Genomic DNA, 15,477 nt, shown 5'->3' with positions numbered 1-15,477 from the left:
ATATGCAATCTGCGTATGACGTCAACCTCGATCTATGCTTATACAAGAAATTTTATCAATCAATGACTAGATATACAATAATCAAATATTATAAAATTTCCTGAAAACCTTTAGGTGTTAATATTAAGGTGTTAATATCTTTAATATTTGCAAGTTATTGTTTAGCGCTAATTAGTTAGAATGTAACAAGTGGTGTACCAGAATTGAGATAATTAAGCCACACGAACAATCTTATTTAGATCTTTTTAATTTTTTAATTCTCTTTTGCTCCAATACTTTGTAAAATTAATCTTCATTAGCTACTACACATCATAGAATAACAAGAGATAATTTTTCTTATATAACGTTTCATTCATAAAATCTATCATTAAAGTATATCTTCATAAAAATATCATTCCATACTAACGGTATATTTGGTGTCATACGAGATAACAGTTACCAGTGATGACATATGTAACTTTATAAAGATATCTCGTTTTATTATATATTAAAAGAATGTACTCATTGCTGCTATATTTCAGATGAAAAAAAGGAGGCAACGATTTTACAGTAAAATCGTTCGTTTACAACTGATTCATTTACATTTCATGATAATACTGTGCATTCTGAATATGCTATGATTTGGTTTAAAATAATAAATAGTCCATTCTTGCATACTATTGTTCCAGCTTTACTTGTATTTTCGATATTGATATAAATAGAAAGACAATTAATGTCGTTCGAGTCTATTTTCGGATCATTTATATTACGTTTAATCCATATAGTTATTATATGAGACATAGTATCGTAAAATTTGGAAGAATAAAACGTTCGTACAGGATGTACATTTTATAAGAACTCCAACAAATCTGCGTGTGCACCTAAAATACAAACCGATAGTGATTGTTCATAAGTTTATATACATTATCTAATGTCAATCGAAGGTATCAATTCTTTTTCTCCATAAGAGTACTTTTTCACTTATATGTGTTCAAAAATACTTGTGTTCAACCGTGAAGCATATGTCACCTACAACGAAAAAGAGTTTTCCTATACTTAATATTTCCTTTATATACCCATGAAAGTCTATTCTTCGCGTAGTATGAAATTATGAATAAATCTGGAATATTGTTCAATCTGAAAAGAAAAATAACTTATTGACATCATTCATTGATACGAGATTCAGAATGTTTGTTTTGTCTTGCAGAGAAAGAAGGCAGCCCTTTCTTTTAATGTGAAATAGAAAGCGAAAATTTGAAAACAGATTTTTTGGAAATTTACTTGCAAATATCGTTTTCAATATCGTGATTTTCTTCCCAATGGTACTGTACTTTCAAATTTTCCAGTATCCCTCTAAAAACAAAAAGTCGAACCTCGTTATTATTAACGTAGGCATTACAAGGAAGAGAAGTATTAGAAAGCAGCTCCTTTTTATTATGGATTTCTTTATAATCATCTAAATAAGAAATTCCGGAAATTTTTTCCTCAAGAATTTAATTCTTGTGTTTTGATCGATAATTATTACACTGCATACTAACTTTTCGCATACTGTTCGCGTCTAACAATTTCCTAATAATAACTACTTCAAAATTACATATGTTCTTGCACGAATTCAAAAGTACGTATGATACAATTACAATTGATTCTAAAATAATAATTATTTAAAGATATTAAGATACTAATTAAACGTTTCACTATATTTCAAAATCTGGAACAACAAATTTTTATTTATAAAAAATGAAACTGTGTTTATATATTCTTTGTCATGATGCTATTTCTTATTACCATGTCGACATTTTTTAAAATTCATTTTGTTATCTCTACGCAATATGAAAATTCATATACTGCTTAATATTTTTTACATATTATCCATCCACCGCATGATATCTCCTGAAAAATCAAAATATTAATGTTATATTATTACAATGCTTCTTAAATTTCAATTTTTGACAAATTTGAAATCCAATATATTTTGCACAATTGTTATTTATCAAAAAATTCTAAGTTAGTAACTTTCTTTTCAAATGGCAAATAACATATACTTTGACTTACCTGTAAGTTTTTGTTCCTAATCATCATTTCCTCTTATAGAACATCATTATTGATCTTATAATTACTACCGGTGTCATAGATATTGTAGTGGCTACAACTGAATTAATAGAAAATGATAAATAACTGTGTATAACACTAACACATAACTGTGTATAACAATGACACATAACTTTTACTTACATATCAGTCGATAAGGGATTACTGTGATATCCTGTTGATGTTTCTTAAGGCACTTGATTAGGTGTGATACGGTATCATTCCTTATGGTATACTGTAGATAAGTATTTTAGAAAATAACAAGAATAAATCTAAATTATTCAGAGGTTCCAGTTTCGGCTTAGACATAAATACAGGACCATTTGCAAAGAAGAAAGGGTGCGTTTCTACAGCCTCGTTATAGTAACCATGAATACCAATCTCTGAATTACTGGTTACTAAACATAAATATCCTATAAAATTTAATATATTTCTTTAATTTTTAATACATACATGAGTTAGTAGTTCTAAATTATGAATCATCCTACCTGTGATATTACACTTTTCCTTATAATATCATCACTCAAGTGAACAACATTAAGATCATGTAAACCATGTCATCCTATCTTACTGTGAAGATACTTAGTTATGTTATCTAACATTATAAAAATATCATCAAATTCAAGTCCTTTTATTCACATCACATGGCCACGACGATCTGGTTCTTCGTTATATAATGTTCTAAAATTTGTCGTATATATAGGATGTACAAACCCTGATATCAAGGTATCAGTTCTTCCTTCCCAAGGGACAGTTTCATTAAAATTCTGATAGAATTAAAAATTAATTATTAATATTCTAACAATCATATATGTTAAATACATTATAGTCAACGATATATACCTGAGCGAATGTAGGGGTGATTCCTTGATAATTATAAATGTCATCAGCCCACATCATTGTGCCACTTCTTTGTACTCCAGCCTCTCGATTAACAGCCTAAACAAACATACAAAATTTTATAGAAGCTGCACAAAATATAGTATATATGCGCAATATTGAAGCGTTCAAGGGGATATAAAGGTAATGTACATCACATACACGTGTACTCTCATGCAACAAAATACAATTAGATTTAATAGTATAAACTCTTTTATTCATCATAATAGATTGGAAATTTAAGTGTCTTACGAGGGTGAGTAAAAAGTTACCCTCTCTGTCGGTGTAGAATTTATTTTAAGCAATTGTCAAAAAAGACATACATCATTTTTTGACATAATCACTCAATTTCTGTATACACTTTGTCCATTTGCTGAAGGACCTTCATATTTTCTCGTTAAAAAATGTTTTGGGCTGAGCTGCAAACCACGAATGCATCGTCGTCTTCACCTTTTCATCAGCTTTTTCGGCATCCATCTCGCACAAACTTTTTAAAACCCAAATCTGTCGTGCACTATTGCATAAGCAGAGCCGTGGCTGATTTGCAAATGATTTGCCACATTATCCAGTGTCACTCGTCTATTCCATAGATAGCACGTTCAATGTTGTCATCGTGGATGTGGACGGGCGTCCAGCTGTTTTTTCATAACACTTGTGCGATATTCTTTGAACTTTTGTGCCCATTCAAACACACTTCATGACAAAACACTTTCTCCATAATGTGCATTAAATCTTTGATAAATATAGGCATTAAACATAACCTCAGACCACAAGAAACGAATCACAGCATCCTGCACAAACGAATTGACGTAACACAATGAAACCTACGCAGCAGCACTGAACAGATATAGACGTCATACGAAGAGTGCAGATGGATCAATATGGTCGACAGAAGTTTTAACTATCTGGAGTGCGGATAAATTTTTACCGAGAGTCGTATAGGAATCTATAATCTGTAAGTACACCTTTGGCTGAATGGAAATTTCTCTTACATATAGTCAAAAATGCAGAAACAGTGTATTGAATTGGAAAGTGATAAAAAATAAGTGAAGTTTCGAGGTTGCATGTGATTGCATGAATATACAGGACGTTTTTGGCGAATAAAAAATAATTTTGAAAGACACGAGACTTATCTTGTATTTTATGTACTCTCTGTGTCCGAATTTCCAGAAGCTCTCTATCTTATGAAGTGTTTTAGATTAGCCGGAAAATTTTGTATGTACATACAAGAAGTATACGATCTAAGTGGAATATTCCATTATTCTCTTGATACAACAGAAACGAAATTTACAGAACTTCTCAGAAAGTTGGTTTATTATTACCAAATTAATAGAATTAATATACGTTTATCATCTTTACATACCTAAGTCGTGGAGGTTTATCGTGCGTAAAAAATTAGTGTCGTTTCAAAGTTACATTTCGTACATTTTAAGCCTATAATTTGTAACGTACAAAACAATGTAAATTTGAGCTGTTTCTTATCTCCACAATAAGAAAATCCAACTTTACGTTTTTTACACAATGATATTTATGGAACAGTAATATCATATTATTGCATCGCTTGGAGAATGAAGTCAAGGTACGATGTGACCCTAGTGTAAACGCTGGGATAGCCAGCTGTGCCGCACTTATAAGCGTAAGACACAATACCTATTAAATACGAGGTTAATTCATGTTGTATCAGCAGTGGTCCGCCGCGGTCAGCCTGAAAGGATCGTTAAATTTTTAATCAAAGATACTGAAATATATCGATCGAATTGTATTGAAATTATACTTATATACAGTAATAATCTTCTATTGATTTGTGTATAGAAATACTCCAATTTATAATGTACATGTTATATGTATTTTGAACAAAACTAAGATTAGAAGGAAATTAGACTAAATACCATAATGAGGTGTGAGAAGTGGGCAAAACTATTAAATTGTGTTTATCTATTATTTCTAATGTTTAAGACGTCGATTTGATGTTAATTCAAATTGACGTGTCTTCAGATACCGTATAGTTTGTAGTAACTCTGTAACTTAATTACCGTACAAGAATCCTCTCCACCTTGAGCATGTTCGGCGCATATTATACCATCAGTGATATCAGGTGCATTAGGAAATTTGGAATAAGCTATTTTGCATTCGGCGTTCTTAATCACTGGCATTTGTACTTCCATTAATGCATTACGTCGTGGTCGTCCTACGAAGAAAATAAGAAAGATATTTAAGACTGGAACTGTTTAATTTTATTATAAAATTGATATCACTTACTATATCTTAATGCTCCCCATCCAGCAACAAGGGGGTTATAGCCGACGAAGTTGCTCTTTCGTAGGGGCTCTTTCGTACAAATGGGATATACGTACCCTGAAAAATAAAAGAATAAATGAAAATGCAGGAAACGAATGACCAAAAGTATGAGAAAGAATTGTACACGCTTTATGACACAATATATGTGTACAGTAAGAAATTTCAGAATATGATACTTCAGTAATACTCAATAGCATATATATATATATATATATATATATATATATATTTGAGGACTTACTCGAAAATGGCACCTCCTCCACCAATCTAAGAATGGCAATATTATGATTGTGTATGTTTTCTATTCCATCCATATGTGCACAATGTGCTGCGGTCAAAACATGCCTAGCCGTTATCAGGGAACCTCCGTACTTCCATAGTGGTTTGTCTGGGTTTCGGGGATTACGAAAACTTAATGCAGCGATCCATGGCCAAGCGCCTAAAATGCAATAGTCATAGTTGTGAATATACATAATTTTTTCTCACATAACGAGTAACAACGATTATTACCTATTCGATATTCGATCATACAGCAGACGATAAGTACATACGTACAAATACTCTGAAATAGAGATTTGATAAAGACAGAAATTAAATTTTTATTCCAGTGGAATACAAATTATTAAATAATTCTATATAATTTCTATTTGAACTATACTGAACTATAAAGTTCAAACGTGTAATTTCTGCCCTAACAGTTTTTGATCTCTATCTATATTATTACTCCTATATCAATTTTTTATTTCAAGCAAAAAGATACTCTTCCTAACATGAAGTAAAAGAAAGAAATAATTCAAGTTAATAAGTAAAGTTACTACCGATAAAATCATAGCATTATTATTTAGTCTAATTGAAATGTACATTGATGTGCTGTTTAATGCCTTTAAAGTTCATTCTTTGCAGTAAATGGCTTATTATTAATCGGAAAGAAAGACATAAAACGTGCCTTCTTGATTGTCCGGTGTGGTACGTACATTCTGGATCAAACAATTTTAAAACATTTATACAGTTCAAAGATGCGTAAGAAAGCGACACCGATTACTCAACTTTCGAAGTAAAAAGCCGATCAAGTCCACCGGATTGCCCTACAGACACGTATTAATCCGTAAGAGTTAGTCAACATGTTGATAATAATTATCTAAAGAAACTTTTCACGTGAAAATATAAAATTTTAATTGATTAGATATTGTGTTAGCCATACTTAAGAAAGAAAATGAAAATGAATGAAATGAAAGAAAAGGACTACCTTCAACCTCATTTTTTAAATAAACACTTTGTCAGTTTTGCGGTAAATAAATTCTTAGGAATTCAGGACAGTTTTTAGTGAATCATTTTGTTTCGACCGTTCGCGGAGAGACGCGATCGCGGGATAGCACGTCAACGAGAGTTGTAAGTTCCCGTTACGATTAAATAATCGACGCCACGAACTGATCGATCCCCTTATTTCGATTATGATAATAAGGGTAGTTCAATGAAATTCCACAGAATTAACACAAATAAATTAATGTTTATTTCAACAACTTATTAACTAGAAAGATATAAATGGAACAAAAAAAATGTAACTGCGTTTTGGTTGATAAGTAATGCGCGACATACCACATGTGTTGACGGTTCGACTTCTCGAAAAGTTCTGAACGCCTTTCGATTTTTTTCGTTTTTTCTGGAAGGCGACCCCCACTACGTTCGGATCACGCCACATTCTTTTACTGCGAGGTAAAATACGGGCCACGAGTCGACGTTTCTGGAAGTCGCCCTGCTTAATGAACCACGCGCTTGCCACTACAATGTTTGTTTGCCGGGCAGACGCGACGATCCGTCTGCGACATTATAGTGGCGCTATCGATAGTTAAGAATATGACCTATGGTAAGCCGCATGGCGTAACATTCTCCCCCCGTTGAGAGGGTACCGATCAAACTAGCGAGGTGTGGTTGAAGTTCCCATCTTATTTCGTCTCGGTGGCTAGTTGTTCGGGTTTCTCGAGATCGGGTTGAATTGGCAGTGGGACAAGCCTTTTGACGCCCCGATCCAAAATGCTCTTTGCCGTCTGAACTGTAGCTGTCCGGATGACACCATCGGCGCCTGGATGAACCTTGATAACTCGGCCCAGAGGCCAATGCATGGAGGGAACGTTGTCCTCTCTGAGGATGACGATTGTGCCCTTTTGGATGCTGTGTCCACCCTTGCTCCATTTATTGCGGTTGGTTAGCTCGTTCAAATACTCCTTATGCCAGCGGTTCCAAAAATGTTGTTTAAGCTGTTGGATATGCTGCCATTTGGAGAGTCGGTTCGATGGAATGTCTCTGAAATCTCGATCACGTAAGCACATTAATGAATCGCCAATGAGGAAATGTCCGGGAGTGAGGGCTAGGAGATCATTTGGATCGGTGGAGATAGGAGTTAGCGGGCGGGAATTGAGGACTGCTTCTATTTCTATGATAAGAGTATTACGGTGTTAAGCTCATATGTTTCTGTTTCTCCACTCGCGCTGCGCCATAATATCCTTTGATATTTCCGATCCTCTGGTCGTACGAGGAATTGCCGATACATTTTCTCGATGTCGCCAGTGAGTACGTACTGATGAGCGCGGAATCTAATTAATATACAAAATAAATTGTGAATTGATTCGAGAATATAGGATTTCCCCATTTTCATGATTATCGTGATTTTTGTATAAATATATTTTTTAAGATACTAATAATTGGGTACTTATACTAGCAAAGTCGTTGAGTAACAAGCCACTGATGCTAACACAAATAGCATTGTCGTAATTAAATATTTCTAAATATTCATTTTTCATTTTGAACCTGTAGAAACAATTTATTATATATACTATTAGCTAAGAAATTGCATATTTAATTAAGTCGAAATATAAAACTTGGTTATTTTGATAATTTAGAAAATAAAAAACTGACAAACATTTCAATTTAATTTATGGTTGGAACAAAAGACAGTTATTTTTCATTAATTGAAATATTGCAATGCAGAGTACTTTCCTAAATACGGCGAGAGTATTCCTGATGGTGAAACGAGCGTTGCTTCATCGAACGCAGCTAAAGAAAACAACATCTATGTAGTTGGTGGTACGATGCCTGAAATAGAGGGCGATAAATTGTACAATACCTGTACTATTTGGGGTCCCGATGGAACTTTGATAGCAAGACACCGAAAGGTAAGTAATATATTCCTTTATGGCTTTGAATTTGAAAATATCGGGGTGAAGAAAGTGACTCTATCTAGGAATAATTTAGGAATATACATATGTACATACGTATACTATAACCAATTCTATAATTTACGGTTTATAAAATACGTTATGATACGGGAAACGCCCATTTTTGTTGTAATGTGTTTGTTGTTGTATAAATTTTTCACATACTTAAAATATTATTATACTTATTTTTTCTCCTTTTTAAACATTATTAAATGATAAGATTTTTTAATAGAAGAAAGTGATAAAAACGCTGTCAGTTATTAAATAAAAAATAATTAAAGTTTAGGAGTTGGTAACTTTGATATTAAATTACAAAAGTTGCAGCAATATAATTAGCGACCACATTTTTATGTTATTAGGTACATCTATTCGACATCGACATTCCTAATAAGATTACTTTTCGAGAGAGTGATTCACTCAGTCCTGGTAACTCCCTAACGACGTTCGATGTGAAGGGCTGCAAAATAGGTATTGGCATTTGCTATGATATTAGATTCGAGGAAATGGCACGCATTTATCGGAACAAAGGTACAGTAACTTAATCGATCAATACTTAACTAGCAAAAAATTAAATATCTTTCTTAAATATATTCTATATAAAATTAATATAATCTGTAACTCTGTATAAAAAGAAGCTTAATTTAAAAAACCAGTATATTTGCTGAAAATGAAACAAATAAAAGAATTAAAAGCACAATAAGAGGACTGTCCTCGCATATTCAGAAATGATGGAATGTGAACCGTGCAACTACGAAGTTAATTGGTATTCGGTGGCTTCATATTTCCTGCTTCTCTGGGTTAGGTTGCCAAATGCTGATATATCCAGCGGCATTCAATATGACCACTGGACCACTGCACTGGTCATTACTTCAGCGTTCCAGAGCGAATGATAATCAATTATACGTTGCCTGCATATCACCGGCTCGTGTTCCTTAAGCAAGTTACGTCGCATGGGGACATACACAGTTGACCAATCCCTGAGGAAAGATTCTTTACGATTTGGAAACTCAAGAGAATATGGCAGTCACCGATATCGGTAATTTACAGCTTAAAATTAAAAGCGAGAGATCCATGATGTAATTAATTTTTAGTCTCGTTAATTTATCGATTTAGCCATCTTCCTTTGTATTTGTTGAATTTATTAGTAAGCATTACTTATTATTTCGTATGTTTCTTTTTTCTATCAGATCTAAAAGTTGTTGAGGAAGTAAGGGCTCGGATACCTACATTTTCTCAGAGACGTACAGATTTGTACGACACTGTCTGTAAGAAGGAGTAACTCTACACTAAAACAGAAAATGTTTTTTTATAATATTTCTACTACGATATCCTTTTTTTGTGAATTATTACTAATTTCTTATCATTTGTACTAAATGAATGACTCAATTAAGAAAACTAAAACGTTATAAATAATAATCTGTATATCTTGTGTATCAACATGTAATTGGATATTATAATAATATAGGAATGCTATAATAATATAGGATAATAATATAGGAGAATAATAATATAGAAAAAAATACATGCTTTTAAACACCTTTAATATCGATCACATAAATTGTTATAATTCACAATGATTACGCATACATAAAAGACCCCTTGATAGTAAAATTTACGATCAAAAGGAAATTGCGTATCGTTTAACAACACTTCTTATATATAAACATCAATTCGAAGTTATCAGCTTGGAGAAATTGGTCGATTAATACCTGTAGATTGTCTGTCTCGATGAAAGAATTAAAGAGAGCAAAAACATGATAATGCCGCTAATATAATATTCCTTCTTTCTTGTATCTGTCTGCCTCTCAGGTCGTTTTACTAATTACAATAAGTAATTTCGACTTCTTTGCGCTCTCTTTTAACGCATTCGAGACCGAAAGAAATTCATATCAGTCAGTAGGCAAGGGTATAATATACATATTTTATATATAACTTATGTAGTAATGTATATATCATGTTAATTTCATATTTTTTTCAATATAGAATTATTATATATATATATCTGTACATAATACATTATAGAATAACATAGTATATAATTTTATATTTTAAAAATATGAGGCATACTATTTAAGATTGTCATCGATTTAAAATCAAAGTATGAAAAGGATACCCTGGAGAGAGTAAAACACAGAATCATTCCAACTAAACATTCAGATCGTACCGACACCTAGGTATCGTTTTACAATTAAATCTCGGTCTCGAATGGATTAAAATGAAATACATACTTGCAGCTTCAACATCTTCAATATCGAGGAGATTCAAACTTTACAAATAAAAGCGGCCTGTTCCCCTTTCCACGACAGACTCTCATACCATATCCGCTCTTATCCAGGCTTTTACTTGAAACCAGCAATGCGTTCATTTACAATTTAAATTTACCCGGACCATCTACTGAATCGTCAGCCTTTTATAAATATATAATGAACCCAGAACATGTGCCTGTGCCCCTGGTATCGATGTTCGGCTTGTGATGTTCGTACCGGAACCTTCGCACAATTTCAATTTGTCACGCGTGAACATCGATTCTTCCAAGGGTCACAGCTTTATGCGGCTAAATCCTTTAGAACGATTAAAATGATACTAATGATATGGTATTTTTTACAAAGATTTAACATATCCATAAAATAGGAAGTTTCGTGCTCTCCTATTTTATATTAATTATAAATTAATAAGTTTTATATGTGTTATTTATAGATCTAATAAATTTTGTATTGGTTTACAGCAGGTGCTCCGGGTATAAACAGACGACAAACGAACAAATAGAAATTCAAACTATTGTCGTTGTTTAACTCGCATGGGACTATAAGCTCGAATTGGACTTAAACGTTACGATCGTCGAGAATAATTACTATGTGTACCCTGTACGACGGGCAGAGAATCTTAAGTTATTAACGGCAATTCCTTTGTGCATAATTCAGGTTTATTAACAACCTGTAATGGATAATCATCGATGAACTCTTTTTGAATAAAGTTCACATTTATAAAGCAAACACTATAAAATACGACAGGACAATTGTAATCGATAAATGACATTTTATTAGGATATTATAAGAAGCTAAGATATCGAGGTACATTAAAATTGAGTCCGCTGCAACCCTCATGACATTTAAAATCCTACGCGTATATTGAGTAAAGTTGTTATATTAAATATAATCATATTAAATACAAGCTCGTCCGCTGGATTCCCAAATTATTTGGTTAAATACTTTGAATACGAGAATACCGAGTGTTAACAGTAGTAAATCCTCTATATGGTATGTCTACTTTGCTATCTTGAATAGGTAAATAACATTTCACTTTAACGCATTTAACCAATATTAACATTTAACATTTAACCAATATTATACGCATATGCACATAATTGTAGTATCGTGGACGAAAGGCCTGGGAAATATCGGACGAACTATGAACAGTGTCGCGAGAGCCGGGGCGCCGTCGGGCCCATCAATGTGTCATCGGTCTTTTCAAGTGCATAGTTTCGTGGAAAAGACCTACGTGACCCTGGCCACGAGCGTCTGCAGAACACGTGTGCGGTGGGCCTAGGAAAAGGGCAATGGAATGCGACAACAGTCAGTCGAGAAACAGAGCGCGAGTCGAAAAGCACAGAGTGCGAGTCGAGGAGCCGAGTGCGAGTTGAGCGGAGACGGAGGTTGCGAGTGGCGTTGCCGAGAGAGTGTGGATTGCGCTGTGTTCTGTACGTTTGGTATGAATAGTTCAAGTTAAGCCACAATCGTCTCTTCTGTCTGATTAACATCTCTATTGTCCACGTTTTGTAAACATATTACATCACGATATTACATATTTTTGGGGGCTCAGCCGGGATTGGACAAGACAGAAAACGAAACGGTTTAACAGAGCTATTCGAGCTAGTTGTGAATTTACCGGTACGCGGTGCGGTAAAAGACGATATCGTTGACTGTTTAAGTTTGTGCAGTGTGAAAAATGGCAAACGTCGAGGACGAACGATTGTCGGGTGAAGAGGGTTCGACGCTGGAGGAGCTGAGGAATAAGCTCGCGCGAATGAACCTCCCTATATCGGGTGCGAGGTCAGTGCTGATTGCAAGGCTGAATCGGGCGTGTAGGGCTGGACAATCGTATCGTAAGGGATCGACGGGCGGTGAAGAGCTAACCGGTCAACGAGATTTAGAAAGTGTACAGAGAGCTGAGCGTGATTGCAACGAAGATGAGGATGTTGAGAAAATGAATACGAAGGAGTTGAAGGAGCGCCTCGCTAGTTTGGGTTTAAAAACGACGGGAAGAAAAGTAGAATTACGCGCACGGCTACGAGCGGCCATGGATGGTAACGACATATCGTCGGAAGAGGAAAGCGACGACGAAAGTGAGGATGAAGATGACAAGAAAAACGCAAGAGAATACAAGAGAGATACGCGAAGGGTGTATCAGGACCGTGACGAATGTTGTCGAAGGGCATGTGTTGGTTCGACACTGAGTTTTAGAGACGTCGAAGATGCATTAGAGTCGTTTAGTGGCAACAGAGGTGAAAATGTCGAACGATGGTTCGAGTCGTTCGAGGAAGTCGCTGATACGTGCATGTGGTCGGATGGGCAGAAGGCAGTCTATGCAAGGAAGCTGCTGAAGGGATCAGCGAAAATATTTGCGAGCTTCGAGTGTCATGCCAGGACTTGGCATGAGTAGAAGAGGGGGCTAGTGAAAGAATTTTCGAGGAAAGTCAACAGTAGGCAAGTTCATCAGAAACTTGAAGAAACAAAAAAGGAGAGTGATGAAGCATGTCTGGCTTACATGTACCGTATGCTCGAAATAGCCAGCCATGTGGACATGGAGGAGGAAGCAAAGGTGGAATACATAGTGGATGGAATAATAGACGACGAGAACAATAAGGCTGTATTGTACGGCGCTACGTCAATCAAAGAGTTGAGGAAGAGGTTAGTAATGTACGAAGAGCAGAAGAGTCGCAGAGCAAAGTCGATTGTGAAGTCGGCTAAAACCCAGAAGAACGGGAAGCCCAGTCAATCTGTGGATGCAATGAAGAAAAGAAGATGCTTCATTTGCGGTAGTGAGGATCATCTAAGTGTTAAGTGTCCGGAGAGGGGAGAAGGTGTTAGGTGTTTCAAGTGCAGCGGATTTGGACATATTGCAGCGAGGTGTACGGCACAACCGAAAGAGACTTGCGTAGTGTCAAGATCCGAAAAGGGGAAGTATGTGAAGGAAGTGGCGATAGATGATTGTAGGTTTGTGGCATTAGTGGATACAGGTAGTAACCTTACGTTCCTACGAGCGGATGAGTATGTGAGGTTAGGATCACCACCTCTGGGAAACTGCAAACTTAAGTTTGATGGTTTTGGTTCCGCTGGCAATAGTACCTGGGGCGAGTTTACAAGGGTAATGACGGTCGACGGGTACGACTTTACTGTCACCCTGCATGTTGTCTCGAATAAGGTAATGACAAGACACAGTCTACTCTTAGGTACCGACTTTTTAGACCAGGTAGAGTTGCGAGTCAAACGGGGCGAGGTGACATTTTTACGACTCGACGATCAGACCGACGGTCACGAGGACGCGCCGGATGTACTGAGGGTAAACGCGGTAGAACAGACCGACGAAACAGACCTGACACACGTACGGGAACCGCATTATCGTGAAGCGATTCGCGATATCGTTAGGGGGTATAGGCCGGAGAAGAAGCGAGACGTCGGAATAACCGAAAAAGTAGTTTTGAAAAGCGACAAGCCGATAGCGCGAAGACCGCGAAGACTGGCGCCGTCGGAAAGAAAGGAAGAAGATGATTTGATGGAAGCGTGGACAAACGAGGGTGTCATCAAATCGTCAGACTCGGAGTATGCGAGTCCGATAGGTGTAGTTAGAAAGAAAGATTTGTGTGTGCGTGTGGCTGGATGGGCCTTGTTACTAGGCGAGATTAAGTATCAGGTGTGTCATCGGCCGGGGAAAAGTATGCAGCATGTAGATGCTCCGAGTAGGAACCCCCTGCCGAGCACTATGTATGTAACGGAGAGTGAAGACGGGCTGATTGCACGGTTGAGAAGGGCACAGAACAAGGACACTGAAGTCCGTAGGATTTTGGACGCCGCAACGTGCAGTCAGGCCGATGGGCAGGTAGTAAGAAACAATATTTTGTATAAGGAGTGTGAGGACGATGTGCTAATAGTAGTATCGAAGGCGATGCGGGCTCAGGTAGTCAGGCAAGCGCACGAGCGTGGGCATTTCGAGGTTACCAAAACAGAAGCTATGGTCAAGAAGGACTTCTGGTTCAAGGGGTTACGCGAAAAGGTCGAACACGTGGTGTCCAACTGCCTTGACTGTAGCCTAACCCAACGAAACATAGGTAAGCTAGAAGGGAGCCTGCGAAATTACAAGAAAAGAAGAAAGCGTGCGAAGCAGTACCGAAGGAAGGACCCGCACACACCTCGATTTTATGAAACCTTGGGTCCTAAATGCCGAAAGTGACGCATCTGATGACAGCGAGATAGAAGGCAACATCTGAGGGCAGATGTTATTGCAGGATGGCCGAATGTAGTATCGTGGACGAAAGGCCTGGGAAATATCGGACGAACTATGAACAGTGTCGCGAGAGCCGGGGCGCCGTCGGGCCCATCAATGTGTCATCGGTCTTTTCAAGTGCATAGTTTCGTGGAAAAGACCTACGTGACCCTGGCCACGAGCGTCTGCAGAACACGTGTGCGGTGGGCCTAGGAAAAGGGCAATGGAATGCGACAACAGTCAGTCGAGAAACAGAGCGCGAGTCGAAAAGCACAGAGTGCGAGTCGAGGAGCCGAGTGCGAGTTGAGCGGAGACGGAGGTTGCGAGTGGCGTTGTCGAGAGAGTGTGGATTGCGCTGTGTTCTGTACGTTTGGTATGAATAGTTCAAGTTAAGCCACAATCGTCTCTTCTGTCTGATTAACATCTCTATTGTCCACGTTTTGTAAACATATTACATCACGATATTACATAATGTTACTGTTACATATAATGATATATACGTAGATATACACGTTAATTAAATCCTCTATATGGTATTTTT

General features: G+C 36.4%; 2 protein-coding genes and 1 long non-coding RNA gene across 7 annotated transcripts; 1 reads left to right on the top strand and 2 right to left on the bottom strand.

The window, feature by feature from the left end:
- Window positions 1–475: 475 nt before the first annotated feature.
- Window positions 476–3,357, bottom strand: LOC117161967 (uncharacterized). Of its 5 annotated transcripts, none has more exons than XR_013061499.1 (8): window positions 3,219–3,357; window positions 2,911–3,006; window positions 2,556–2,834; window positions 2,212–2,480; window positions 2,032–2,128; window positions 1,765–1,869; window positions 1,261–1,687; window positions 476–1,116 (listed from the first exon to the last, which is right to left on the bottom strand). It is a non-coding gene; the product is annotated as an uncharacterized LOC117161967 (long non-coding RNA). The 5 variants fall into 5 exon arrangements; XR_013061500.1 differs by having other exon boundaries at window positions 1,261–1,332; XR_013061497.1 differs by having other exon boundaries at window positions 476–1,687.
- Window positions 3,358–3,773: 416 nt separating this feature from the next.
- On the top strand, window positions 3,774–15,433 carry LOC117164309 (uncharacterized). The gene is made up of 6 exons (XM_076627331.1): window positions 3,774–3,901; window positions 8,230–8,414; window positions 8,816–8,984; window positions 9,259–9,492; window positions 11,182–11,740; window positions 11,827–15,433. Exon 6 carries the CDS (start codon window positions 13,221–13,223, stop codon window positions 14,901–14,903), a length of 1,683 nt encoding a protein of 560 aa, XP_076483446.1. The 5' UTR covers window positions 3,774–3,901; window positions 8,230–8,414; window positions 8,816–8,984; window positions 9,259–9,492; window positions 11,182–11,740; window positions 11,827–13,220; the 3' UTR covers window positions 14,904–15,433.
- LOC143304865 (venom serine protease Bi-VSP-like) lies at window positions 4,253–5,384 on the bottom strand. Its single transcript, XM_076627339.1, has 3 exons — window positions 5,206–5,384; window positions 4,980–5,134; window positions 4,253–4,651 (listed from the first exon to the last, which is right to left on the bottom strand). The coding sequence occupies exons 2-3, from the start codon at window positions 5,109–5,111 to the stop codon at window positions 4,496–4,498; spliced, it is 288 nt and encodes a 95-aa protein (XP_076483454.1). The 5' UTR covers window positions 5,112–5,134; window positions 5,206–5,384; the 3' UTR covers window positions 4,253–4,495.
- Window positions 15,434–15,477: the final 44 nt, after the last annotated feature.

The sequence above is a fragment of the Bombus vancouverensis genome, unplaced genomic scaffold (assembly GCF_051014615.1).
Source record: "Bombus vancouverensis nearcticus unplaced genomic scaffold, iyBomVanc1_principal scaffold0060, whole genome shotgun sequence".
NCBI classification, from domain to species: Eukaryota; Metazoa; Arthropoda; class Insecta; order Hymenoptera; family Apidae; genus Bombus; species Bombus vancouverensis.
This window is presented reverse-complemented; position numbering and strand designations above follow the sequence as displayed.